Here is a 27780-nt window from a genome sequence, read left to right on the forward strand (position 1 = left end):
ATACGGTAGTTTATAAACTACTAGTCGGCGTTTGCGCAAACTAGAAATACCCACTTCCCGACCTGGGCAATCACTTTTGCTCACATCGCGTTGTGTGTATTTTGAATTTACTCAATCGCCGAAGAAGTTTTTGTCTTCGGCGTTTGAGTAAATCAGTTTACCAACAACGCGGTCTGGGCATTTCGTTTCAGCCAATGTCCGAAATAAAATGCTCACTCCGCGACGTGGGTATTTCACACTATCCACATCGCGGAGTGGGAAGAAATTTCGGACATTGTCCGAATTCGGTGATTGAGTGTAACATATAAATAAATTAAACGACGGTGGGTTAAAGCTGGAAATTCAACTCGGGAGACACCTAGCGGTAATTAGACGAACTGTTGCGAACGTCAAAGCGAAAGCGCACCTAGTGGCGATGGCTAGTACTAGCAAGGAGGGATTGGGATTGGGATAGGATTGGATTTGACTCGAGACTTCTTGATGGGAGTGGAGTGGGACTGGGAGGCAGACTAGCAGACAGCAGACATAACATAACCTCTAACCTCGTTTTTTTAAATCAACCAGTGTCAAGTTAAGTCACGTTCTTTTCTTTTCAAACATAGTTTCTATAAAATAATAATTTTTGGTAACTCCTTACTTCCGTGATAAAATATCTTTCTACTGTTCCCATCTTTATTGAAAAATGAACCCGGTATTTGGAATACACGTGGGGAATTCTGGAGCATGCTTGGCTATGTGCAAGGTAAGTTGTTTCTTACCTTGATAGCCTAGCCTACCTAACACCTCCCGTGACATTGATGACCAAAATATCTAAATAGACTAGGCCTAGTTCAAAAATAAAGATACACTATTTACTACAAGTTTTTTGGGCAAGATAGTGTTGAGCCTATTGTGGACCCAAGGCATCAAAGTAGGCTAGGCCTAACTTCATTGAATGAATACAGTGGCCAATCGAGAAGCCAGGCTTAAAGAGATTTTTGGAAAACAGAGGGTTTAAGGTCGATTCACACACATCAGTTACGGCACGTCACAGTAAAGTCACTTCAGGCACGTCACAGTTAACAAAAATATTCTTTGATGGATTTTCTATTGCGCTATCTACACTCATCCGTAGCAGTCCCGTCAGTCTCTCTGCCGGCATCCGTCAGTCAATTTCAGATTTCTTTTCACCGATATTTTTTGATTGTTTGGACGCCTGACGGAACTGTTTGAGGTTAGAAAATAGTGTTATTGTTATTTAAATGGTTGCGTTTGTATTTTGAGTACTGTTTGTAACAATCAACAAGATAGACAATGATAATTTAATAGAACATAGGTTTAAAATGTAAATTTTTTGACTGTAAATTACTGTAAATATTAGAGACGGAAGACTGACTGAAACCAACTGACGGACAATTGACTGAGAAATTGCGGATGCAACTGTGACTGGACTGCAACTGGACTGTAACGGAACTGTGACAGGACTGATGTGTGTGAATCGACCTTAATACGTCTTAAAAATTTGAGTTTTACTGTCACACATTGTAGCATTTCCTCAAAGAGGGAGTTCATAGGAGACGTGTAGACCTTACAGACGCTGTCCTCATGGCCACTTCAGGTAATCTTAGGGCCGATGACGAATCCCAGCAACTCCATTTTAGTCAAGATGTAAAGATCATTAAGATCAGTCAGTAAGATAAAATAATTAATAAAGAGTACTATACACTGGGATAACATGCTATTTGGAGAACCCTTTAGTGTAGTTAAAAATTCATTGATATCCTAAATGAGTTTATTTGAATTATTTTAACTAACTTACCATATTAAGTTATTTAATTAAAAAATCATCACTATGACGAAACGCCTGTTCTTAAGTTATGTATGAATATACTTTAAAAAGAAAGTTTTGTGTAAATAAAATAAGTTTATGTCTATGTCTATGACATTTAAGGGTTTGTACGGGGCTGAGACTACACAGGCTCTTGTACGGGGCTGAGACTACACAGGCTCTTGTACGGGGCTGAGACTACACAGGCTCTTGTACGGGACTGAGACTACACAGGCTCTTGTACGGGGCTGAGACTACACAGGCTCTACTCGGTTGTTAATTTGTTGCCAAAGCTATATTTTTAATTTGGTTGTTAAAGTTAGGCCTATGACAGTTTCTTAAATATGAGAAGCCTAAAAAATACAAATAAGGGTCCATACACCATTTGAGGTCTTCAATTGTATAACCTACACACCGACCACAACATGAGGGCTTGAATATAACCATCCAAAAGCTACTTATAGTAAATGTAGGCACACTAACTATCAGACTTTCGGCTAGGTGTATAACATATCTCATTGTGCCAGTTTATCAGGATGTCAAAAATCGACATCTAAGATTGTTTATGAATGGAAGGTCTTAACATAATAGCCTACTTCAATTTTTTTCCTCAACATTCTTAGGCTTTATCAATAAAAATTCACAAGACCCGTAAATTTTGTGTTTCCAAAAGTAACTTAAGCGAAATAACTTAGTAGCATTTCATGGCCTGCAGTTTGTAGAGGCCTACTTGCAATAGCCGAGTTAGCTTTAAAAAATAGGATAAATCACCCTTGCATAATATACCAACATTCTCCCAACAGTTAATATCTTTTTGCCTATTTGTGGGTCATATGCTGAACAATATTTTATTTTTTCAAAACAGTTCTGAAACCAAAACCAAGTCTAATGGCTTGTTTACACAAACAGACCAGTTCACTAAAGTGTTCTTTAAATAAATTTCCTCTAACTTCTTCCCCACCCTATTTGACCTTGAGCAACATATTTTATTCTAACCTGGTATGTTAGTAGCTTATATTGGCTGTGCTCATTGCATCTAGAACTATAAGGCGTGATCACAATAAAAATCACACAAATACCCAGTCCCAATTGGAATATCTTCTTCTTTAGTCAAAACTAATAATGGAAGTTTGTTAGACTATAGCCTTCTTTATTTAATTTTTTACAGAAAGATGACTCCAAGTTCCAAATTGAAGTTATAGCAAACCATGCCGGGGAAAGAGTTACACCTGCTATCGTTACGGTCACTGAAAATGAAAATGTAAGTAAACTTTCCAGTTGTTTGTAAAACTGATAATATTATATTAGTTTGTTGGTTGTCAAACATCTTGTGTGCGTGTGGTGCTGTTCAGGATCCTGGCCATCTGCTGATCTGTCCACGCCTAGACCAGTCTTGCACATTAGATGATATTTTACAAGCGAATGACAAAGCCATATCGGTAGCTAATTTGTGGAAAAGCAAAGTCTGATTTCCGGACAGGGAAAGTAATTATGTTGTCAACAAAAGTTGTAAGGTCCTCCAAGATAATGCATGGAAAACTCCATCATACTGAAAGTTTTTTTTTTCTAAAGTTTGAAATAGGCCTACCGGTACTCGTTTTTTAGTTCATTACAAAACAGGGAGTACTTTTAGTATTTAAAATTTATAGAGGAAAATCTTCTGAAGGATTTTTATTCAGTAGATATAAATAAATGGAGTTTGAATGTTAAAATAGAGTTACGAAAGTTGTGATGTAACATCATTGACAGTATTGAACACCTTCAGTAGGCCTATCTAGATTTTTTAGCTATAACATCTTGATAACTTGAACCTCTTTTAGTCAAAAAAAATTATAACTTGAATATTTAACCATACCCCTTTAGATTTGAAATATCAAGGTCCTACTGTATGTCTTAACATAAAATTTTCTAAATTCTTTAATCTAAAGTAAGCTAACTTACTATTAGTTGTTTTTAATGAGTTAGGACTGGATACCAAGATTTAAATTTTTATTCAAATATATTAGAACAACTTTTTTGATTGGTACAGGTTGTTGGAACAGCATGCAAATCATTAATGATCTCACGCTGGAATACCACTGTCGTGTGCAACAAACGCATGCTGGATACAAACACCCCTGAACTAGAAAATGGCCATCGGAGAGTGGCCACTGTGCTCCGAGAGGATGAACTATGCTACGAATTACCTCTGGAAGATCGAACAGAATATATGACTCCAACAGATATTGCCAGATCAATTTTTCGTACCTTATATGGTAAGTTCTTCCATATTTTCAAATTGAATTAAAAATCAGCTTTATTTTCTGTTATATACTATTTACATTCTTTGAAGGAAATATTTGAGGGTTACTATGTAAATTATTATTACATTAAAAGTATTCAAATACAGTAGTTTAAAATAGCATGAAGTTGCTTAAGACTATACATTTTCAGTTGTGATTACAGCATTATTTAATACAGGGTACGATACCCTGTAATAAATAATGCTGTAAATAATGCGGATCTGAAAAACATTATTAAACAATTTAGACGTCAAATTGAAGTGAAAAGGTTTTTTTTCATACTTTGATAACATTCAGAAAAATCTAATGCAATTCGGATTGTCATAAATCTCATATGAGCATAAAACTGGCAGTCTGTATGCTTTGGGCGATCAGTAGTTAATCTGGTAACTGGTAACAGTTAGTCTTTTACAACTGAATTTTGTAGGCACCAAGTCTCAATATTTAACGAATAGCCACATGAAGTGTGGAATTAGGTATGATTAACTGAAGACTTTGTCGGGCAATTGATTTTTTGGGGTTCTGATGTAGGATTGTCGGATAATCTTGACTTTTGTCATAACTTTGCTTTTTACCAGGTGAATAAATTTAATTTAATTTAACAATCGTTCTACACCCTGCAAACCACAGATCACTCTGTGCCTTCTGTTGAGCCTTAAACATTGTAGTCGGTAGCACTGAAGACTGGTGTCAAACGTTTAAGTCACAACGGCGGCCTGATACTGCACATCTGTTTTGCGCTTGTAAGGTTAATGTCTCCTCCCTAGGAGGAATTTATACTCTCTAATTCCAGCTGAGAACCTGGATACACCTGTAAAGATAGGTCATAGGTGATTGCATTTTAAATAATTTTTTCTGCAGTCACCTGACAAAGTAGTTGCTCTGATTATAGCACAGAAAGTTGCTATTTGCAGCACTCTTTTTACTTTTGTTGCACCCTTTTTTTTTTTTTTTTGCCGGACTCCATTATTCCAACCAAACAACACAAAACAGCATACTTTCATTACTCACATTATATGTGTACGGTTGAAAATAAGTTGGGAACATTTAAAGATATTACAACTAAGAACAGCTGGTGCAGCGTTTCCCATTTTGTTCAATGTTTGGATTAAACCTAACCTAAAAACGTGTTGTATAGTGTTGAAATACCAATTCTTTGAGTGCCTCGAGCGGGTGTAACAATTTTATTTGAGGTTTGGTCTGCCAGGCCTACAGTGCTACACTGTAGGAAAAATTTTATGTGCAACTTGTACACAAAGTGTATTTTTTACGCTTGATAAAATTGTTCTCTTGTTTAAAATAGAACCAATTTGCTTCTAGTTAAAAAAACTGCAAAGAGTTAAATCCATATGTTCTGTGTGTATTTTTTAGAGATTGCTAGAAGTGCAGTCCCAGGAGCGGAGAGTGAAGCCTCATGTGTTCTGTTAGTGCCTCGACTCATGTCTGATGAAGGCAGGTTCAAGCTGCGATCTGCAGCGGAGGCAGTAGGATGGGATGTAATGCATATAATCTGTGAACCAGCAGCGGCCATTCTGGGATACGACTTGCTCTCAGATTGCATAACAAAGTAAGTGCTGAAATAGACATCCCATTTATATGGACCAGCTGTTGGTAGTTTTTTTTATTAACACACTGACCATGCAAGGCGCTAATCTGTGCCGCTACCCGACTTGTATTTCATTGCTTCAGTGTGAGAACAGCTACCGTGAGTTGGTATTTTTTATGCGCGTAGGGCGATTCCCCCATTTTCATTGCGTGTTCACCGCATCCCGATTCATCGACTATTACAGAATTTGTGATTATTTCATTATGTGCATGTAGCATATTTAAACCATAATTATAAGCATTTTCAGCGGTAAGTGTGTAAAAATATCCCCCTAATCTTGCAGACTAAGCAAATTTCCATTTACCTGATTAGATTTTTACCAAAGTATTTGCTTAAAAATGTCAGATTTATTCCCTATCTAAATAAGTTTGCTGAGTATTTACTAGGTTTTCTGCTACAGAGAAGGGAAAAGGTGTTTTGTTTTTGTCAAATGTTAATAGTAGGTATTTGCCTAACTAAGTTCTAGGCTACACATTGACTGTAATAAAAAATACGAATTTTCAAGCTTTATGTTTGCAAATTTAAAAAAAAACCTATTAAAAAAAATTATAAAACCCCTTTCTCATTATCCAATCCTTTTCGTTCCTGAACCTAATCTAATCAAGTTTATCTAGCCCTAAACATTCGACATATTAAATATTATTGTGAAAGAGTTATTTTGTAGATTTTTAATTATTCTCTGTTTGACAGGAAAGTATTGGTGTACAGAGTAGGAGGCAGAAGTTGTGACGTAACATTGATACAAGTAGACCGAGGATTTTTGAACATTCAGGATACAGAGTACACTGAAGACGTGGGGGGTAAACTCCTCATAAATACTCTTACCAATTACTTGGCACAGGAATTTTACAGGTAATTGGATTAAAATTTGTGGTTGAAATATTAGAACTCCTTATAGTTGTAGGCTTTTATAAAATGTGTTGATACATTTGATGTTATACGTCTGATTGAGTTAAATTTGCAATGTTGTCAGTGTTAGTGTTGTGCAGTGATTTTAGTAAAGTTTTCAAATATTTCAATGTATTTCATGGAGAGGATGAAACTAACTAAAATTTATTAACTACACTAGAGTCTTGCTAATCTGAACCTCAATGATAAAAAAAAAAAAAAATTTGGGGGAAAATGATAGGCCTGCGAAATTTAAAACTAAAACAAAGCTATGTGTTCTGAAATACTAACAGGTATTGTATGGAAGCGGGGAACTTAATCATCGCTAAAATTCTATGTCCATTAATTACTCCGATTCCCTTAGTTGTCTTTTATGGTCAAGTGTGCGGGAATAGAGTTTATCCATAAACCATGTGAATTTAAGAAGATCGTTCAGTATTCAACCCATTTTCATTGTCTTATTTATTTACAAAAAATGCCAGTATCTTTGAAACATTTACCTTAATTACCTCTTAATTACCACTGCGTCGCCGATGACCAGATGATCTGGATAGGCTGTGTCAATTCATGTCTAGGCTATCTTGGATTGCGGATGGCTCCTCTCCAAGGTTCCCTCATAAATTCGTCTATGTCAAATAGGGGGTCCACCAGGAGTCTCTCCCTTACCAATCTTTTAAACTGGGCATTGTTCGCCTGCTTTACTTCAATTGGGAGTCTATTGAAAAGTCTCACTGCCATAACTGGGAAGCTGTTCAGTGACTTAGCCAGTCTGCATCTTGGCACATCCAGATCGATAGCTCCTCTAGTGTTGTGCTGATGTACTGCACCACGCTGTATAAAGTCACCAATTTTCTCCTTAACGTAGCAGACGGAGTCAAGTACATATTGACTAAAGATGGTAAGAATGTTAAGAGAGGAGAACAGAGGCTTACTGTGGTCTCGACGGCCAGATGAAGTCAAAAGCCTCACTGCTTTCTTCTGGAGCCGCAGAATCTTCTGACTCTTTGGACAGTGTCCCCATAATAACAACCCATATGAGATATGACTGTGGAACAGGGCGAAATAGGCCGATACCAAAAAATCCACTGGCACTGATTTTGTTTGAACAAAGGGGAATTAAAAAATTAAATTCCTGACTTTGCTATCAAACTGAATAATTGCTGGTTCAATAGATATTTGTCAATATAGTAGAAAGCAAGTTTACTGATCTGTCTAAACAGTGAGTTACTATTGGAAAAATAATAAATCCATTTGAGTTAAGAAAATATTATAATGATATAAAATTAAATTAACCCTTTACAATAAAAATATTAAAATCAAAACTATTCTCTTGCTGAGATATTTAAGTCCAAATTGAAATAGACAGAGAGGAATGATGTGTAGAGATGTACTCACGACCTCGAGGAGAAGAAATTATCGAATGTTCGTTAATACCAAGTAATGGAGATTAACACTTCTTGAGAAAATAAAATATAACACTGTGTGCACACAAACTTCTGGTGAATGTTCCTCACGGTTAAATAAAACTTCTGTAGAAACAATAGAGTCAATAATTGATGATTTAATATGGGATACTGAGACCCATGGTAAAATAATTAGAGGGATTCAGAGACCCTCATAATGTTTGATTCACATGAAGACTGCATAGTAACTGCGTGAGTTGGAGCAGTGTACAGGAAAAACCACTGTTCAGTCTATATCATGTCGGCTGGAACTGATAAGCAGGATACGCAGCACATTCCTCTGCATTGTCTGCCTATCTCTCTCTCTCTCTCTCTGTCTGGCTTAACTTAATACAATTTTATTTTATGAACTCACTTAAAATATTATTCTAAATTGAACCAAAAAGTGCAGTTATTTATTTTCACACAAAACATTTAAATATCTATTATTTAAATGACAAAACAAGTATTATTTTATTTAAAATAAATTTAAGTTTAGACCTAATTTGAGAATGCTCAAACATACCGCCCACCGAAATTTCAAAGGAAATTTCTAGCATCTTACTTAAAAGGGTCAGAATTGATTGAAAGAAGAGGTACCAATTTCACAGCTGGACGTTGGAATTCAGAGTCACTGGTCTTGACAGTCATCACTCGAACAATTCCATCACTGCCTGGGTGAGTCTTGATGATTCTTCCAAGAGGCCACTGCAAGATAGGTACATTTTGATCCTTAAGAAGAACCAAGTCTCCGATTTTAGGGTTTGTAGAAGATCTTGTCCATTTTCCTCTCGCTTGCAGGATGTTCAAGTATTCCACTCGCCACCTCTTCCAAAAATGTTGAACCATCTTGTGGACTAGTTGCCATCTTGTAAGGACGTTTTCTCGAAGATCAAGAAGAGAAGGTTCGGGAGGAGCAACAAGAGGACATCCAACAAGAAAGTGTCCTGGAGAAAGAAAATTAGTTTCTTCTGGACTAGCTGACAAAGGACAGAGTGGTCTTGAATTCAGAACTGCTTCTACTTGGGTGAGCAAGGTTGACCACTCTTCATAAGTCAAAGCAGTTTCTCCAGCTATCTTCCTCAAATGTGTCTTTGTTGATTTAACTGCCGACTCCCACAGTCCACCAAAGTGTGGGGAATAGGGAGGATTGAAATTCCATTTTACTTCCAGTTTAGTAGTTTGCTGTAGAATTTCTTCTTGTGTAGTCTGATTGGAGTACCATAATCCTAACTCTCGAAGACGATTAGCTGCTCCTCTGAAGTTGGTTCCACAGTCGGAATACACTTGTTCAGGAAGACCTCTTCTAGAAATAAAACGTCTGAAAGCAGCCATAAAGGCATCTGTTGAGAGTGCGGTTACCAGCTCTAAATGTAAAGCTTTAGTAGCCATGCAGACAAAAACACAGATGTAAGTCTTGGCAGTGGTTGCTTTTCTTCTTAACGACTCTCTCATAGTCAAAGGTCCAGCAAAGTCAACACCAACATGTAAAAATGCTCGGCTTACATTCACTCGTTGCGAAGGAAGATCAGCCATCATCGGGGAAAAGGTTTCAGCCTTTAGCTTGAAGCACCTTAGACATTTGAAGGTTCGCTGACGGACAATATTTCTCAGTGATGGTATCCAAAATCGTAATTGAATCAGAGCTTGAAGCAAGTTGGGTCCTGGGTGTAGGTAGATTTTATGGTAATAATCTACCAACAATAAGGTGAAATGACACTTTGGCAGAAGGATTGGGTGTCTTTGATCTTCTGGGATAGCTGCATTATTTAGCCTGCCGCCCACCCTGAGTATCCCCAGTTTGTCAAAGAAAGGGGTAAGTTTATGAAACTTATTGAGGACAGCAGTTGCACATCTTCTGTCGCCATCAATAGAGAAAAAGTGTGATTGAATTTTCTTGATGCAGGATAGTAAGGACTCTTGAATTTCCTTAGGCTGAAGGGGTCCTTTAAGACGACTAGTACTGTGTAGTTTAGCTTGACAATTGTAGATAAATCTTCTGATCCAAGATATTACACGTAGAAGTTTGTAGTATGAAGAATAGTTTTCCATCATCTTGATAAGCTCTGGCTCAGTACTATTTGAGACAAGCACTTGTGGTTCAGCTTTCACTTCAGGTAGGGGCTGCTGCTGGAACTGTACTGTAGACTCTGGCCATTTATCTTCAGGCATATTCATCCACTTAGGGCCATGCCACCATAGATCACAGTTAGTTAGTTTATCTGGTAAAAGTCCTCTAGAACCATGGTCACTTGGATTTTCCTCTGATTTAATATGTCTCCACGATGAAACAGGAGTATGTTCTGAGATATGTGCAACTCTGTTTGCTACAAAAACTTTAAGCTTGTAAGTTGGTGTATTCAGCCATCCTAAGACAATTGAAGAATCAGTGAAGAAAATAGGCTTCTGAAACTGATTACTGGCAAATTGGCTGAGGGTTTCCATAACAGAGTGGAATATTGTTGCAAGCAGGTAGGCTCCACACAACTCTAAGCGTGGGATAGACAGTGTCTTGATTGGGGCTAACTTAGTTTTGGCTGTTAGAAGGTTTGTAATTATTTTGTCACTAATAACTCTCAGATACAGTGCAGCACAATATCCTTTTTCTGAAGCATCAGCAAATCCTACTATTTGCAATTTGTATGGTTTGTCAGATGTTACAAATCTTGGAATACTAAGATGTTGCAGGTTCTCTAGCTGAGTAGTCAAGTCATTCCATAGAGTCTTCAAGTTAGTTGGGATTTCCGAATCCCAGCCCAGCTTCAATTTCCATAGGCTTTGTATTATGCTCTTTGCAATCATTATCACAGGAGAAACGAATCCTAGAGGATCAAAAATCTTTGCAACAGCTGATAGGATGGCCCTTTTAGTAAACACAGGGGTAAATTGTTCAATCTGGTATGCAAACGTGTCGCTTGAAGGGTTCCATTGAAGTCCTAGGATCTTGACATTTGAATCTTCACTAGATGAGAGGTTGATCTGTTTGATATGTTTTGAAGGATTGATTGCATTTAAAATTTCCTGAGAGTTACTGGCCCATTTACTTAGACCAAAATGACCTTTGTGTAAAAGATTGATTACTTCATCCTTGAGTTTCAAGGCTTCATCAACAGTAGAAGCACCAGTGACAAGATCGTCGACATACATGTCTTGAAGAATAGCCTTTGCTGCATGTGGATAGTCAGTCCCTTCATCGGTTGCTAGCTGTTTCATGACTCTCAAGGCTAAAAAAGGTGCAGAGGTAGTACCATACGTTACTGTATTCAGTTCATATTTCTGAATAGCTTCAGAAGGATCAAATCTCCAGAAAATGTGTTGATATACCCTATCAGAGGGATGAACTAAAATCTGCCTGTACATTTTTATTATATCAGCCACAAAAACTACTGGATACATCCTAAATCTTGTCAAGATACCTTTTATGTCTTGCTGTAACTTTGGGCCTATCATAAGATGGTTGTTTAGAGACGTGTTAGAGTCAGTAAGGGAAGAAGCATCAAATACTACTCTGAGCTTAATCTGTGAGCGATCTTCTTTAGTGACAGAATGGTGTGGGATCACATATTTTGAAGTAGATGATGTGGGGCTCATGTGTTCCAGTTCAAGGTATTCTTTCATGAAATTGCAGTATTCAGACTTAAGTAGAGAATTCTTTGTCAGTTTTGTTTCTAGACTGTATAGTCTTTTCAGAGAATTTCTTTCAGAGTCACCAAGATGCTTTGGCTCACTTTTAAACGGTAGGCGAACAACGTACTGGCCGCTCTCAAGTCTGTAGTGAGTCTCTGTAAAATGCTTTTCACAAGCTAAATCTTCTGGGTTTTCTTTGACTGGGATAGAAGCAGGTTCCTCGAGTTCCCAAAATCGTTGCAGCTGATTATGAATATCATCTTTATCATAAGCAAGGGTGAAGAAAGAAGCATTCATATTAGTGGATGATTGACAGTCAAGAACTCTCCCAATAGCAATGTAGCCAAAGACTGATGCAAACAGCTTGGGTTGGTTTTCATGAAGAGTAATCGAAGATCCAAGCCAAACATCTGGAAACAAGTCAGAGCCCAATAAAAACTCAATAGGTCCAGGTTCCCAAAACTTAGGGTCTGCTAGTTCAAATTTGGTATATTCCGACCATAAGTTAGAAGGCATAGTGAAGTTGGGTAGGTATGAAGTAATATTGTTGATCACAACAGCTTCTGTTTTGAGGATAGGGGATTCCTGATTTTTTGGCTTCAGATGACAAAGTGCTTTGCCTTTTGCACCATCAAATATGGTCTGGCCAATAGCCGATATCTTCTTTGGATATGGAGTTGTCGATAAACCAAGTTTGGTGAGGCATTTGTGAGTTATGAAGGAATGTTGACTTCCTGAGTCTATCACTAGACGTATGGGTTGAAATCTTCCGGAAGCATCTTTTATCTCAGCAACTACAGTACCTAGCAATATGTTGCTATGTTGAGGAAGAGTTGCGGTCAAAGACGAAGTTGGTGCACTAGTAGCATTATCTTTCAGTTCTTCATCAGCTGAGGTTGGAATATGTAGTAACGAGTGGTGTCTCTTCTTGCAAAATTTACAAGTCCACTTTGAGTTACACTTTCCTATAGTGTGGTTGGCATACAAGCAATTTTTACATCCATGCCAATTTTTTAACATCTTGTGTCGCTCATCAACTGTTGCATTCATAAAATCTTTACATCTCCAGAGTGTATGACTACCACTGTTGCATAGAAAGCATGTGAAACCTTTATTGTTATCTTTCGATTGCATGTTATTTCCTGGTGAGTTAGCCAAGAGTGTAGCTCGCATACCACGGCTAGAAGATCTAGTATTATATCCTTTAATAGCGCCACTAGGCTTCGCAGAGTTATTGTCATGTGAGGATTGATGAGAATTTCCAAGGGCGAGCTGTAATGCTAGGCATCGTTCCCGTAGAAATTTTGTAAGATCATCAAAGACAGGAAAATCTTTATCTTTGTGTTGAAGTTCAAACTGTTCTCTGGTCGCAGAATCTAATAATCGAACAGCAATATGAAACAATACAAAATCTGCTTCATTTGGAATTTTTAGCAGTTTAAATGCTGCAATATTGTCTGAAACTTGTGATACAAAGTTCTGTAGAGAATCAATGGTAGGTTTGCCTTGCTGTGGCTTAAACTGGATGAGCTGATTTAAATAGTTAGAGGCTAGCATACGTTTATTATTAAACGTGTCGTTCAATGCCTTCCATGCCAAGTCATAATTGTCTTCTATTAATGGCAAGTTACTTATAACTGCAGAAGCTGTGCCTACAAGTGAGGAAACCAGGTAATGGAATTTCTCCATTTTAGTCAACAAAGCATCATTATGAATAATTGATAAGAATGCATCACGGAATTTAGGCCAGTTTGTAATTTGTCCGTTGAAGTGGGGCAGATTGATCCGAGGTAAAATTTTATTTGATCTGTTTTCAGATGATATAACTGATTCATTAGGATTAATGCTTTGGCGTGAGGGAGGTGATGTTGTCTGAACAAGAGCCATAAGTGCCTCATAGCTTGTGTGTGCCTCGTAGTAATAACGTTTGGCCTTAGTTTGGATAGTCAGATCTGCTTCGACAGGAAATTCTGAGACTTTTCCTTCATCTTCATGTAGGTCAATAAGTTCATCCCAAAGAGTTTCAAATTTGGAAAAATATTTCTCTAACACCTTAAACATACCCTTGAATAAGTTCACTTGAGCAGGATCTTTGAGAGCTGCTCTACCCTTCTCATTAATAGTTTGGACTTCCTTAGCACTATCTGATAATTTTCGCTTCAAGGCAGAAACCTTACGCTTAAAATCTTCTGCATCCATTTTCCCCTCAGAAATTGAATACCAAGAGAAAATTTAAATAATCAAAGGCACAAATGTTTGAGCAATCTTTACAAAAGTATGAACATGACAAGTACTATATACTTCAAGATAGTAAAAAAAATCAACAAAGAATACCACTAATTCAGAATGAAAGTAGATAAAAAAATTCACATCATGATTTGCAAAATTATTCAATAATGCTTGTAGCCTATATAATATTACAGTAGCACATAGAACAAGATTGTAGAATATAAATCAGCAATATTTATTTGTGTTAAGAAACTATTTGGCATAAGAAAATATTTTCAGATTAAATTCTCAAAACAACCCTAATAACTCTTAAAATTATCAATAAACCACAAATCCAATTCTGGAGAAATGTATGAGCGTTTTACGATTAAATATCTAATTTAATCTAAGACAAAATGAATACCAAATATTTTATATGATAACTATCTTTAAACAAACAAATTCTCAACTGTAATCTACAATAACCTTCAAATACAATTAACCTTACTTTGACAATTTAAAAATGACCTTAAATATGTTTCTTTAAAAGGATATTTTAATTTACAATTTTTTATTTATTAACAAATGACTAAGTTAATCCGGCTCGAAGGACCAATATGTTTGAACAAAGGGGAATTAAAAAATTAAATTCCTGACTTTGCTATCAAACTGAATAATTGCTGGTTCAATAGATATTTGTCAATATAGTAGAAAGCAAGTTTACTGATCTGTCTAAACAGTGAGTTACTATTGGAAAAATAATAAATCCATTTGAGTTAAGAAAATATTATAATGATATAAAATTAAATTAACCCTTTACAATAAAAATATTAAAATCAAAACTATTCTCTTGCTGAGATATTTAAGTCCAAATTGAAATAGACAGAGAGGAATGATGTGTAGAGATGTACTCACGACCTCGAGGAGAAGAAATTATCGAATGTTCGTTAATACCAAGTAATGGAGATTAACACTTCTTGAGAAAATAAAATATAACACTGTGTGCACACAAACTTCTGGTGAATGTTCCTCACGGTTAAATAAAACTTCTGTAGAAACAATAGAGTCAATAATTGATGATTTAATATGGGATACTGAGACCCATGGTAAAATAATTAGAGGGATTCAGAGACCCTCATAATGTTTGATTCACATGAAGACTGCATAGTAACTGCGTGAGTTGGAGCAGTGTACAGGAAAAACCACTGTTCAGTCTATATCATGTCGGCTGGAACTGATAAGCAGGATACGCAGCACATTCCTCTGCATTGTCTGCCTATCTCTCTCTCTCTCTCTCTGTCTGGCTTAACTTAATACAATTTTATTTTATGAACTCACTTAAAATATTATTCTAAATTGAACCAAAAAGTGCAGTTATTTATTTTCACACAAAACATTTAAATATCTATTATTTAAATGACAAAACAAGTATTATTTTATTTAAAATAAATTTAAGTTTAGACCTAATTTGAGAATGCTCAAACAGATTTTTTCAATTTCCTTAGCAAAAAGAGGACTCTAGAAAGCCTATGGCAGACCTGAGTTGCGTGTTCACCCCACGACATCTTCGGATCAATCCAGAAGCCAAGGAGCTTCAAGGGGTTCCCAGCATCAGTCGTCTTCAGAGTGCAAATGAGTCGCTGAGTCTTATCATCGTTGAGCTGCAACTTGTTGCTCACAAACCAATTCTTGGCCTCGTCAAGTAATCTGTCTGAGTCCAGACGTATTTGATCTATGTCCTTTCCCCTTGCCAGCAGGGTAGTGTCATCCGCATATAAAAGTGAGCGGCCCTGAAGATCTAAATCATTGACAAGAATGACGATGAGAAGGGGACCAAGCACAGACCCTTGAGGAACCCCATGTCGCAAACTAAGCTCTTCTGATCGAGCACCCTCAACTTCCACTACCTGCTTCCTGTTTCTCAGATACGATTGCAAGGTGTTAAGAGCAATCCCCGTTATTCCATAATGTTTGAGTTTACTAACAAGTATCTCGTGAGAAACGCAGTCGAAGGCTTTGCTTAGATCACACAACACCAGTCCCAGAGAGTCGCCAGCCTCAAAGGCCTCCATAACCTGACCAACTAATGATCGCACAGCCGATACAGTTGATCGCCCCTTGCGGAAACCATGTTGGGCACTTAGTATTATATCGTTCCCTTCAAAGTGAGTCACCAGTTGTTCGTTGAGAATTGACTCCATGATTTTACCAAAGGCTGGAACCAAGGCTACAGGCCTGTAGTTGGTCAAAAGTTGGGGGTCACCTTTCTTAAAAATTGGCACTGCCCTAGATATCTTTAACTCGTCCGGGAATACTCCCTTACTTAAGCATGAATTTATGAGCCAGGCCAAAGGAAAAAAGATCACATCAATAACTGACTTGAGTAGGTGGCAGGACACACCATAAACATCAGGACTATGAGAGTTTTTGTAGCCCTTAACTATTTGGCAGATTTTTTCCGGAGTAACCAGCCTCCAGGTTGACATAGTAGGTATTTGTCTCGACCGATTTCCAGCTCTTAATAAGGATGAGCTATCAAGAGTTTGAGAAGTGAGGTTAATATTGTCAACAATCTCATTAATGTTCTGAATAAAGAATTTGTTAAACTCATCAGGGCTAGCATTAGACTTAGGCTTAGCAGAATTTCTATGTTGGTTAATTAGTGCCCAGGCAGCCTTCTGGGGGTTGTGAGCCATCTCAATAGACCTTGCATTGAAATTTCTTTTAGCTTTGTCAACCATGTTACGGTAATATCGATTTATTCTTAAATATATTGTTTCCCAATGAGCAAACTCCTCATTAGATGATGCTGAATTCATCAAGTCCCTGTACAGAACCACATACATTTTAATCCTATGCAGGTCATCTGTATACCATGCTTTATGAGACGCAATCCTCCTAGGCTTAGCTTTGTTTTCTACACTTTTGGTGTAATTTACAGTGGGGAAAATTTCATTAAAAATTCTATCAAATATTTCAAGAAATGCAGAGAATGCTTCATGAGGCTGTAGGAATTCACAATACTGTACAAAGTTAACCCAATCAGTTAGCTCAAGAGCTGTCCTAAATCTATGGAAATCTATATCTTTTACCTTTCTATGACTAAAGATATAATTTCTATGCCAAGAAACTGGATTTGGACTCACCGAGGTTGGACCGGAGTTTACCCTAGAGACAACGGCATCGTGGTCCGCTACCATGGCATCCACTACCTCAATGCTGTAGTCCCACACGTTCAGACTGGTAGCCATGGTGTCCAGGCAGGCAGTCCCCCTAGTTGGCAGACGGTTCCCAATAAAAAGTCCGCAGCTCAACAGCAGATCAGTGAAGACACGCTCTTCCTCTGATTGTTCTTCCAGGTGGATGTTAAAGTCACCACACAGTATAGTTTTGTAGTCAGTTTGTGACAGATACACAAGACAGTTCTCAAGAGACTCAAAAAAAACTTCCAAGTTCCCATCAGGGGAACGGTAAACTGATAAAATAGTTAGGGATAACTCGGGAATACTGATGCCGCACACCTCTAGGCATAGTTCTACACAGAATCTATTCAAATCTATAGTTTTAATGGATTTAGTCAGATGTTCCGAAACGTAAATTGCACTACCTCCATGTCCTACGTTACTTCTGCAAAAAATTGAAGCAAGCGTCATATATTCTAGCTTTGAGTAAAATAAACTCTCGTCAATGTTCAGCCAATGCTCAGAGATACAAAAAATGTCAGGCCTAACTTTGTTAATAAATAGAGATAGCACATTTAACTTAGTCCTAATACACTGTACATTTAAACCCACTACTTTTAAAATATTGTCCTCAGTGGTGGGAGGTGACAAACAAGTTCTTGAGTTTAGGCCTAGTTCTATGTTAATTAACCATTTAACCATTTAATTAATCATTAAATACCCCCGCCACAGCAAACCTGCCAACTAAGCGAATTTCCAGTTGCTTGAATTGATTTTCAATTAAATGTACTGTATTTAATTAACATTAGGTTTTATGAGTACATAGGCTTGCTGCTACAGGGAGGGTAAAAAAGTGTGTTTTTTAGTAAAATATTAATGACTTATTATAAAATAAATAAATTAACCAAGTTTGATCAAAATATATCCATAAACAAGCAAACTACAACATTTTACAATATTCTCACTCTTTGTTGAGAGTGTTAATTTTATTGCGTATCAACCGATGCTTACATTTAAGAAGGTAGCGTATCACTGAATAATGTGATAAAATGATTTTAATTCGCAGTGGCTTTGTACCAAGTTCTGTAGCTCTATCTTGATTATATTTTGAAATATTTTACTGACCTGGGACTTTTCTACTCTGTATATACAAATGAATTTGAAGGGATGGTGTTTTTTAAATCTGGGTACATAAAAACTAAAAAGTAAATCTCTCTTTGGTCCAGGTCTTACCATAAGGTGTATGTTAATAGCTTATTCCCTCTATCTTTTCTTTCTTTCTTATTTGAAAAAAGAGGTTGGCGGCCTCTTTCAACCTTGCATTTGCCCGTCCACATAGACTAAGCGCCCGTGCGTGGATCGTTTACAGCAAAGCAAGGAGTGAGCCGGTACAGTACAAAGGTGAACTGTACTGATAAAATGTTATCGGCAGTGACCAGGATCCGAACCCACGACATCGCTGCCTTGGGCCCGAAGTCCGCGACGCTACCGACTGAGCCACCAACTCACTAAACTATATGGGACTCTATGGGATATTCGGTAAAACTGTTGACGATAAAACGTAAAACTACAGATTTTTTGCAAAATATCGCAATTTTTTTCAAAATTGTCATTGATTTGCCGTAGTCCAGACTAGACCAATCCATATCACCAAAAGTCTACTGTAGTAGTAATAATCATTAAGACAAACCCAATTTTGAGTGTGTTCTTAACATGTTTATTTCATTTTTGCAGGAAATACAAGTTGGATCCAAAAGAGAGTCACAGGTCTCTGACAAAATTGACACTAGCAGCAGAAAATTGCCTTCATGTTCTATCATCTATAGAATCTGCCAATTGCTTTGTTGAGAGTTTATGTGAAGGAGTAGATTTTAGTCACCAAATGTCCCGCGCTCGTTTTGAATCCTTATTGAACCCGTTCCTTGTTGAATTTGCCAAACCACTGCATTCGGTCCTCTCCAGGCAGAATTTGACTCCTGATGATGTTACAATGGTAATTATTACTTTGATTTCTTATGTTGATAGACTAAAATTCTTACAACACATTTTATTCAGTTGTAAGGCTCTATGAAAAATTACTACCGCATAACTACTAACTAGGTTATATTGTCATTTAATGTTCAATGCTTACACTTTAAATTTGGCGGGATTTAGGCACACCATGTTGAGATTATATAAGAATAAATATTTATCTTATAAACAATTGAAAGAGAAACTAATATTCTACATTTCCACACAGCCCCCAAACAAATAGAGACATTTACCAAAGCGTTGAACGAGCTTTGAAATTCAATTCCTATGTCATAGGATTTCGTTGCCCGAGAGCTCAGCCACCTGGTGACATGCGATTGGAGGTGTTAGTTATAATCAAAGCGCTATGCTGCTAACCAAGTCTTAATTTTGGTGCACTACACCAATAAAAGTCACTCTGATCCAGGTATAGAGTAGGGTAGGTGGTTGAGTGAAAATCTCCCTTTCAATGAACAATGACAAAATAACAAACGCAAATAACAGCGAGATTTGCTGAACCAGGAACCAATTTGGTCTGGGTTCTGCTAGGGCTTGGATTTGGTCAGGAGGACCATAGGTCAGCCTGTGTTGCTGTTTTTATTATTTGTTTGTTGATATTTTATATTTATTTGTTTTTCCTTTAGATTTAAAATCAACCATCAGTGCTTTGTTTATAATTGAAATTACACATGGTATAATTCTCAGAAAAAATGTGCAGGACACTCAAAGAACTGTGTTGATTGCTGATTGCACTTTATATTAATTAAAAAACATATTTTCATAACATGTTGGTGCAGACAACCCTTGTATGGTTTTTGCACATATTGTATCACGTGTATGTATAAATTTTGTGTATGATAAATAAATTGATTGATTGACAAAAACTAAACCTACTGCAACTATTATCATAAAGTTAACTGTGTCCCTTTGACTTTGAAATGTAGTGTTTAAAGTTTGTTCTAGTCCCCAATATGGACGATTGAAGAAAACTATTGACTATATTTAAAATCATTGTGACCCTCTTTAACTACCTGTCTCTCACTTTCTTCTTTCAGGTCTTACTTTGTGGTGGGCCAATGAAAATGCCTAAACTGAGAAAGTACATATCAGAAATATTTCAAGAATCTAAAACCAAAATTGTACCGCTGCTGACTGGTGTAAACTATGACGAGGTGTTGGCCTGTGGTGCTGCTCGCCAAGCAGGCTACATAGCTGACAACAATATGGGCGACAACTTCCTTCCAGATCAACTTGAAATTCCCGTTCTGGAATTTGCTATCACAATAAAGGTTTTCCTCACACTCCAGTCCTTTAAAATTACAGCCTCATAAGTGTGGATCATGCCTCTCTTTTGTATTACAAATTTCCTATTTAGGGAATAAGCTATTACTATAGGTTTCATGTCTGTTACCTAGACTCGGGACCAATTTACTTTTGTGTTTTGATGTCCACTGAGGCCAAACCTGTACGTTCAAATCCATGTCCGTTAGTATGATTATTCTAGTAAAAATCATCCCATTTTGGATTTTCGTGGATTTTCCACGATCGCGCAAGACAACGGTGACGTTTCCGTGACCGCGGGAGTCGATGATGATGACTACACGACCATGGAAGATGATCATAATTTTGCTGCTATCGGTTAAGACTAGTGATGTGTCAAAACCAAATCTTAAAACCATCAAAACTTTGACAAAGTTTCGGTTTCGAGATTCGATAGGCGAGTTTCGGGATTCAAAAGTTTCAAAATTGGAACTTTTGGCACTGTATTTTTGAAAATGCTGACATTTTTTGTGTCATTGTTATTGTTTATAACAACCCTGTTGTTTACACACAAGCTGGTAGCAATAGAGCAAAGACAAATTGTATTCTGAACTGAACTGCAAAAGGCATCTTAAATACTAGAACAGCTGACAAATCAGTTTCATATCAATATTGTCCACATGACCTTGGGAGATATTTGTGATTTTGAGTCGTATAATGTTTCTGGGACTGTGGGAGACAATTATGGCGATTCTGTTGATATTCAGGATTTTGCAGCGTTCAAGACAGATAGTGATGATGTTTCCGTGACTGGGGAATATATTCCGGATTTCACAGTAATCTCAGAAGTCGACCGTGATGTCTCCTATTACCTCTAGTTTGGCTTGATTGAAAATATCAGGCTGGCACACTTCTAGTTATAATAAAATATGATTTTTGTCGTTAGATCTTCATTTACCTTTGATATGGTAGTTATTTTTTATTTACTGTGTTGAGAAGGGTTCCAACATAAATTGGCCAATTAAAATTTTTCATTGCTGCATTTTCTTTTGATATCAATACAGGGGTTGGTTTAGTATGACCAAATTATTTAAAAAATTTTGTAAACCTATAAAAATTGGTATCAAGAACCGAGGGCGAGAATTGATCAATTTTGGTATCGACACATTGTTTCGACTAATTGGTCGACTAATTGTTGAAAAAAACTAGTCTTGAAAAATCTGGAATTAGTCTTGAAAAGTCTGGAATTGGTATTGAATTTTAAAATGGAAATATACCCTGTAAATATCTTGGAATTAAGTGATGATTTAAAAAATATTAAGAATAAGCGTTTTTAGGAAATTTAATGAAAAATCCAACGGTTTTTAACTTGTAAAGATCAGTTAAAAAACAACAAAGTTATGAAAATTTTTGTGAGGCCGTGTATATGAATGTTATGATATTTTAATTTTTTCCCATTGTTGCTCCGCGCCACGTCGTGTTGGTGAGGTATGGCCCGGTGGAATGTACCATGAGTGGTCACATCACACTCACAAATTTCAGCTGAAAAAAAAAAAAACACTGAGTAAAAAGTGGCAGCTGTCCAAAGTTTTAAAATGGTACATTCAAGAAATTGTTGGACTATTGCCATTTTTGACTTGGTTTTCCGTTTCAGTTCAAATTTGCGGCAATGTATTCTACACGATTCTACTAGCTAAGGCCTTTAATTGGATGTACATATCAACCTATGCTTAAATTTAAGATTTTCTTCTGACCCCTAGTCCCCCTGAGGAAGTAGTGGTTCACTGAATAATGTGTTTAAATGGTTTTTTTGCCCAGTAACTTTGTAGCTCTATCTTGATTATTTTTGTTATATTCCACTGTCCCAGGACTTTTTTCCACCCTGTATATAAATAATAAAAGCACCCTGTGTAATAAGCAAATTTACCAAAACCTTATAGGCCTACTGTTATTGGCAACATACAAGACATGTGTTAAAACATGACTATTGACTAGTCATGATAATTGTTTATGAAAAAATAAAAATAGTAGCTAATTTCACTTTTGTTTCAAGGATTGTTTACATTTCCCATAAGTTATTAGTGAAAAACACATATTACCTGTAATAATCAGTTTATCTGAAACAACATAAACCTATCATCACCAATAGATAACCGTACACAAAGAAAATCATAATCAGTGTGGCTTAGGCTAAATTGTAAGTGGGCGGTACCGGTAGTTAACAAAAACAAAAATAATAAAAATGTCAAGTCACTTACCAGAACTTGTATACAAATTGGATGGTTGATGCAGGTTGAAGGGGCGCAATCTGATCGCCATGAACTGGAGAGTGGACTTTTTCTCCCCATCCACAAGACCATGAGAGTATCTTCTCCTGAGGAACTGGTCACCCTCACATTCTCACAGTTTGAAACTGATCAGACCATTTTGAGAGGACAGGTTGGTATACATTCTTAGTTAAGTAATATTTATAACTTATTTGATTTGTTGTAGGGAGAGCAAGCTTACTTCTATAGGGGGGGGGGAGTCTGCTTAGTAAGAAACACATTTGTATATACACACATACAATTTAAATATTTAATGGTCACGGACCACTTTGTCAATCACAAAGAAAGATTTATAATTTGTTTGATTTGTTTGGTTGACAAGTGCTTACTTGTAACATAAGTCACAAAGTAAATTATCAGAAAAGGCCAAAACATGTATGGTTAAAACTGGATTTCCTCTTCATAAATAATAGACAGGTCAACTCAGCCACTAGATTTGAGCGACACTGGATACCCTTATTTTACGGTGCTGTCCCCTGCCCTTAGACCACTTAACTGTTTTTGCTCTTGGTATTGTTGTGAAAAATATAATATGCGACTCATGTAGGAAGGTGTTTACAGTATTCACATGAAATCCTATGCTTCGGAAAGTCTAATACTATCTTGTTTATACCGTAAACACCTACATCCAAGCCTTGAAATGTAATGTTCTAAATACTAAATAGCCAGGGCCTATCCTAAACAGGGTGAATTACACAATTTGTACCATAAAAGAGCTTCATTATTAAATCTGTTTGAGGTTGAGGCTATCTTGATGTATAGCTTGTTGCAACCCAAATATAAAAAAAAAATGTTTTTTTCAGTTGCAACTGGAAGGACTACCTGATCCATGTTATCTGGAGTTGGAAGTAAACAGGTAAAAATTCTTCATGTGAATAAAACTTTAAAATAAGTTGGTTTAAAGTATATTTTAATTGAGCACTATAGTGTTAGCAAAACAGGAGTGCCGATGGAGACCTGTGGGCACAGAAAACATACTACTACAACCCAGAATGCTCACCGCATGGTAAAAAGCGTTAAGTACTCAGAAAGAGCTTTGCCTGTAAATTTTTAGGCAGTGCCACCAGCATAGCAACGCTGGTGGCGCTGCCTACGAGTTGACAGTCAAAGCTCTATCCGAGTGCTTTATGCTTTTTATCATGCTGTTAGCATTCTGGGTTATAGTAGTATGTTTTCTGTGCTGTGTGGGTGCATGCGTTTGAAGGGACTTGACCTGGTCTCCATCACTCCCGTTTTGCTAACACTGTATATTAACACTGGGTTTACACAAACCTAGAATGTTAAGGAAGGTCAGGTAAGGATAGAGAAATAGGTATAAGATCTCAAAGGTGTATGAAAAAAGGCTGAAAGTCAGGGAAAGTGTCCTAGGCCTATAACGATAAAAGTTATTGAAAAATATACAAAACATAGTAATGTGTTTGAAAAAGCTATGAATGTTTGACTCCAAAATGCTGTCTTGATTGTTTATAATTTAAAATTAAGCAATGTTAACATTACTCTTACAGTTAAATTAGTTTAATCTTATGGCAACTTTATAACCACAATTTCAAATAATTTGTAAATGTTCTCAATCAAAGTAATCTTTTTGATAATAATTTATGATGAAGGGTAAAAAAAGGTTTGTTAAGAACATTTACACAGTGAATATTTTTCTGGTAGGACGTATTTTTTGGTGGTAGGATGGTCAATATTTTTCCTACCACTACATGGAAATGATCACATTGCCACACCTGTAAAAAGTACACAAAATAGCTCATTTCCGCTTTATTGATTCCCGCTCTCTAAATCAGATGAATTTTACTGTTAGCGTTTCTATAAAAGACCAACATCCGGTAATACGTCTAGGCACAGAGAACATACTACTATAACCCAGAATGCCAACCGCATGGTAAAAAGCGGTAAGTACTTTGAGAGAGCTTTGCCTGTCAATTCGTAGGCAGCGCCACCAGCGTTGCTATGCTGAGTGCATTGTAACAGATATACACAAATAGCGCTCTTATTACACAAATACAGTAGCCATATTCTTTTCTTTAGTTCCACAGATAATCCAGTATGTGAGCATAGGATTGACTGTTAATTTTATATGTTCCATACATTGTAAGTTACTTCATTATTCGTTAATATCAATAAACATGAGACCATTTTACTATTATTGTAACTCTATTTGTTAGCTATATTCGTTATTCAAATAATAAAAAAAGAGTGCAAGTGTCGCTTTGTGGATATTGCAGGCAAAATTTTAAAATCAAATGTTGTATTAGAAGTTATAGTAAAAAAGTATATTGTAGTAAAATCAATTTAGAAATTGTTGTGGAAACCCTGGTTAAGGAACAAGAGATACATTTCTCATAAAGTCAAAGCATACCTAGAATTTAAAATAGGATGGGTTTGAGCTTTTGTTTGCTGAAAGTATTTTATTTTATGCGTTCACATTAAATTTCTTAAATTGCATATTTAGTATAGTCAGACAATCATATTTACTTTATAAACCAGCATAATTATTAATTTTGGACAATTTGTAAACTGCACAGTTTGTAGACTACCCTTGACGAAGCCACATGCACAGCACAACCAATTAATTCAGGTAATCCATGAATTCTGAGAACGACATACGTAGTTCAACATCACCCATAATTACGGTGATATTTATTACGCAATTTTATTGTAAAAGGCCCTTTTATTGTTGATGGAAAACAAAAGTTTTAAACTTTAAAGAATGCTCTGTGAATTTATTATTGAAAGTAGATACTCATTTCATTTTGTTAATGTTTCAGTGAAGATGGATTAAAAGTAGGAGTTCCTGAAGAAGGCGAAGATTATCGACATCACATCGTGAAGATGCGCCCAATTCCTTTATAACATGGCTATTTGTCAAAATGTTGTGTAAATATGTCACCGATGAAAAGTCATTAATAGACCATCTAAATTTTGAATATATATATTTTTCCAATTCTAAAGAAAAGACAATAATTAAATGAGAAGATATTAGGACCGAGCAAACTAATAACAGTTCATGACCCTAAAGAAACAATGTCCTATTGTCTAAAAACCATATCAGCTGTTAATGTAAATTTTATTTATAGTTTCATTGATTAGTGTTGTAGTTAGATTTCATAAAGAAGTCTTAGAAACAATTTAAAAATAAACAGTGAGGTTTACCATTTTTTACCCTTTGATTATTTTTTTTCAAACTATGCTCATACATTTTAGTTGTTCATAAATATTATTTACAAATCTGTTCTCCTGTTTGTGTTTTGTATAGGCTAATAGTACTCCTATGCTCTACAAATACACCGTGTCCCAAAGGAAACTGAACAACTTTGTTGGATTGTAATTATTTTAATTACACACATATGGAAATGTTTTAAAATAAAAAGTGACACACTTATTCTTAAGATATCATTAATATAATGTTTGTTAATGTACTTCAACTTCAACATTATTCCCATTGTTGGCAAAAATATAGTCAATATGGTTATCTATCTTTGACCACACTCTATGTCTCATTTCATCTGTGATGTTGCTGAAGGCTGCATTGATTCTCAATCTGAATTCTCGAACATTGGATACGACTTGTAAACTTGGTCTTTGACAAAGCCCCAGACAAAAAAGTCACAGGATGTTAGGTCGGGGGACCGTGGAGGCCAGCGTATCAGACTGTCCGTCACACCCAATCCATTGTAAAGGGAAGGAGTTGTCAAGTGACTCTCTGACAAAAAACTTCCAATGTGGTGGGGCTCCATCTTGTTGTAAAAACACATTGGGCTGTAGGTCTGTTTTCTAGCATGTCTAGATAAATGTTGCCATTCAACTTGGGGCTTTCTCGAATATGTTCTCTTCTCGAAATTCATATGGCTTTTCAATGCCCCATATTCGAATATTATCTTTATTAACTTTTCCACGAACATGGAATGTGGTTTCGTCGGAAAACACTATCTTTTTTTAAAAGTCATCAACAAACATACGATCAAGCACAGTAGCTGCAAAGTCTTCTTTACATTTCAGTTTGTCATCTGGGGTAATTTGTTGTAAAATAAACAATATAAGCTTTCATATTAAGGTTTTTCTTTAGTACTCACTCGGTGAACACTCGATTTTAACAAATTTAATTCACATGCTGCGATGCGGACAGATTTTTGAGGACTAAGAAGGAATCCTTGATGCACATGTTCTACAACTTCATCTGGGAGCTTAGGCCTACCATTAACTTTCAAGTGTTTTATGCTTCCAGTCAAAATAAACTCATCATTCTTGGATGGTGTTCCTTGATGAAGGATGTCGACCATCGTGTTTTCTAAATCTTCTTTGCTCTAAAATATCAGATTATGTTTCAATGTACCATTCAACACACTGAGCTTTCGCTTGCACGTTCATAACGCCTGCCTTACTGTAGGTTATGTTTTGATGTTTAAAGGTTCAAAAGACAACAATGGATCAGCTGATACATGTAAATCATGTTAAAAAAAACTATGAGTTCCTCTATCATATGTCATTTTCAACAAATATCTATGTACTCCTAATAGATTTTTTTCTGCCTCAAATTGTTCAGTTTTTTTGGACACCTTGTGCAGTGATTGTTAATATCTCAGAATCTTTAAACTATTTTTCAAGTAGTTGCCACTTTTAGTAATGATAAGTTAATAGAAAAACCAGGAATGTTTTTGACAAAATAATCACCCGTTCCTAATTGTAAGCCTTCGACAACTATATGCTGGTGTCTGGGCTGTAAAATTCTGATATCATTAAGATCTGCTCAATTAGGAGGATTACTTCGTTGTGTAAAGTGGAGTGAAGGCGTGGGCTCAGTTGGTATACGTAATAAATAATGATCATGTCACTGCTACTCAGGTTACTACTGATAAAAAACATTGTATTTACATAGAATCATTAAAATTATGTATGAAAATGTCAGCAGCTAGCAGTTATGCTAACGAATATGAGAATTACAGGAGTCAAATACTTCAGGCCTAAGGTAGAAATCCAAGCCTTTTTTTACCAATGTACTATAGTTATAAAATATTAGTTTTTCTTCATGAGGAGACTTTGTTATTATAATATTTTACTTGCAACTGGAGGAGAAAGTTACATTCTCAAGGTTCCTTTGTTTAAGTTTTTTTTATGAATAAATTGTAAACAATGTA

At 36.3% G+C, this 27780-nt stretch overlaps 1 protein-coding gene across 1 annotated transcript; it reads left to right on the forward strand.

Annotated features, from left to right (window-relative positions):
• The first annotated feature begins 518 nt into the window (after nt 1-518).
• Nucleotides 519-27780, forward strand: LOC128998012 (heat shock 70 kDa protein 14-like). The gene is made up of 10 exons (XM_054423932.1): nt 519-742; nt 2976-3068; nt 3837-4062; nt 5461-5656; nt 6386-6547; nt 18777-19035; nt 20108-20341; nt 22605-22751; nt 23443-23495; nt 25414-27780. The coding sequence occupies exons 1-10, from the start codon at nt 683-685 to the stop codon at nt 25496-25498; spliced, it is 1515 nt and encodes a 504-aa protein (XP_054279907.1). The 5' UTR covers nt 519-682; the 3' UTR covers nt 25499-27780.

The sequence above is a fragment of the Macrosteles quadrilineatus genome, unplaced genomic scaffold (assembly GCF_028750875.1).
Source record: "Macrosteles quadrilineatus isolate MER2022 unplaced genomic scaffold, UCM_ALF_1.0 Scaffold_7__1_contigs__length_78375512, whole genome shotgun sequence".
In the NCBI taxonomy this organism is placed as follows: Eukaryota; Metazoa; Arthropoda; class Insecta; order Hemiptera; family Cicadellidae; genus Macrosteles; species Macrosteles quadrilineatus.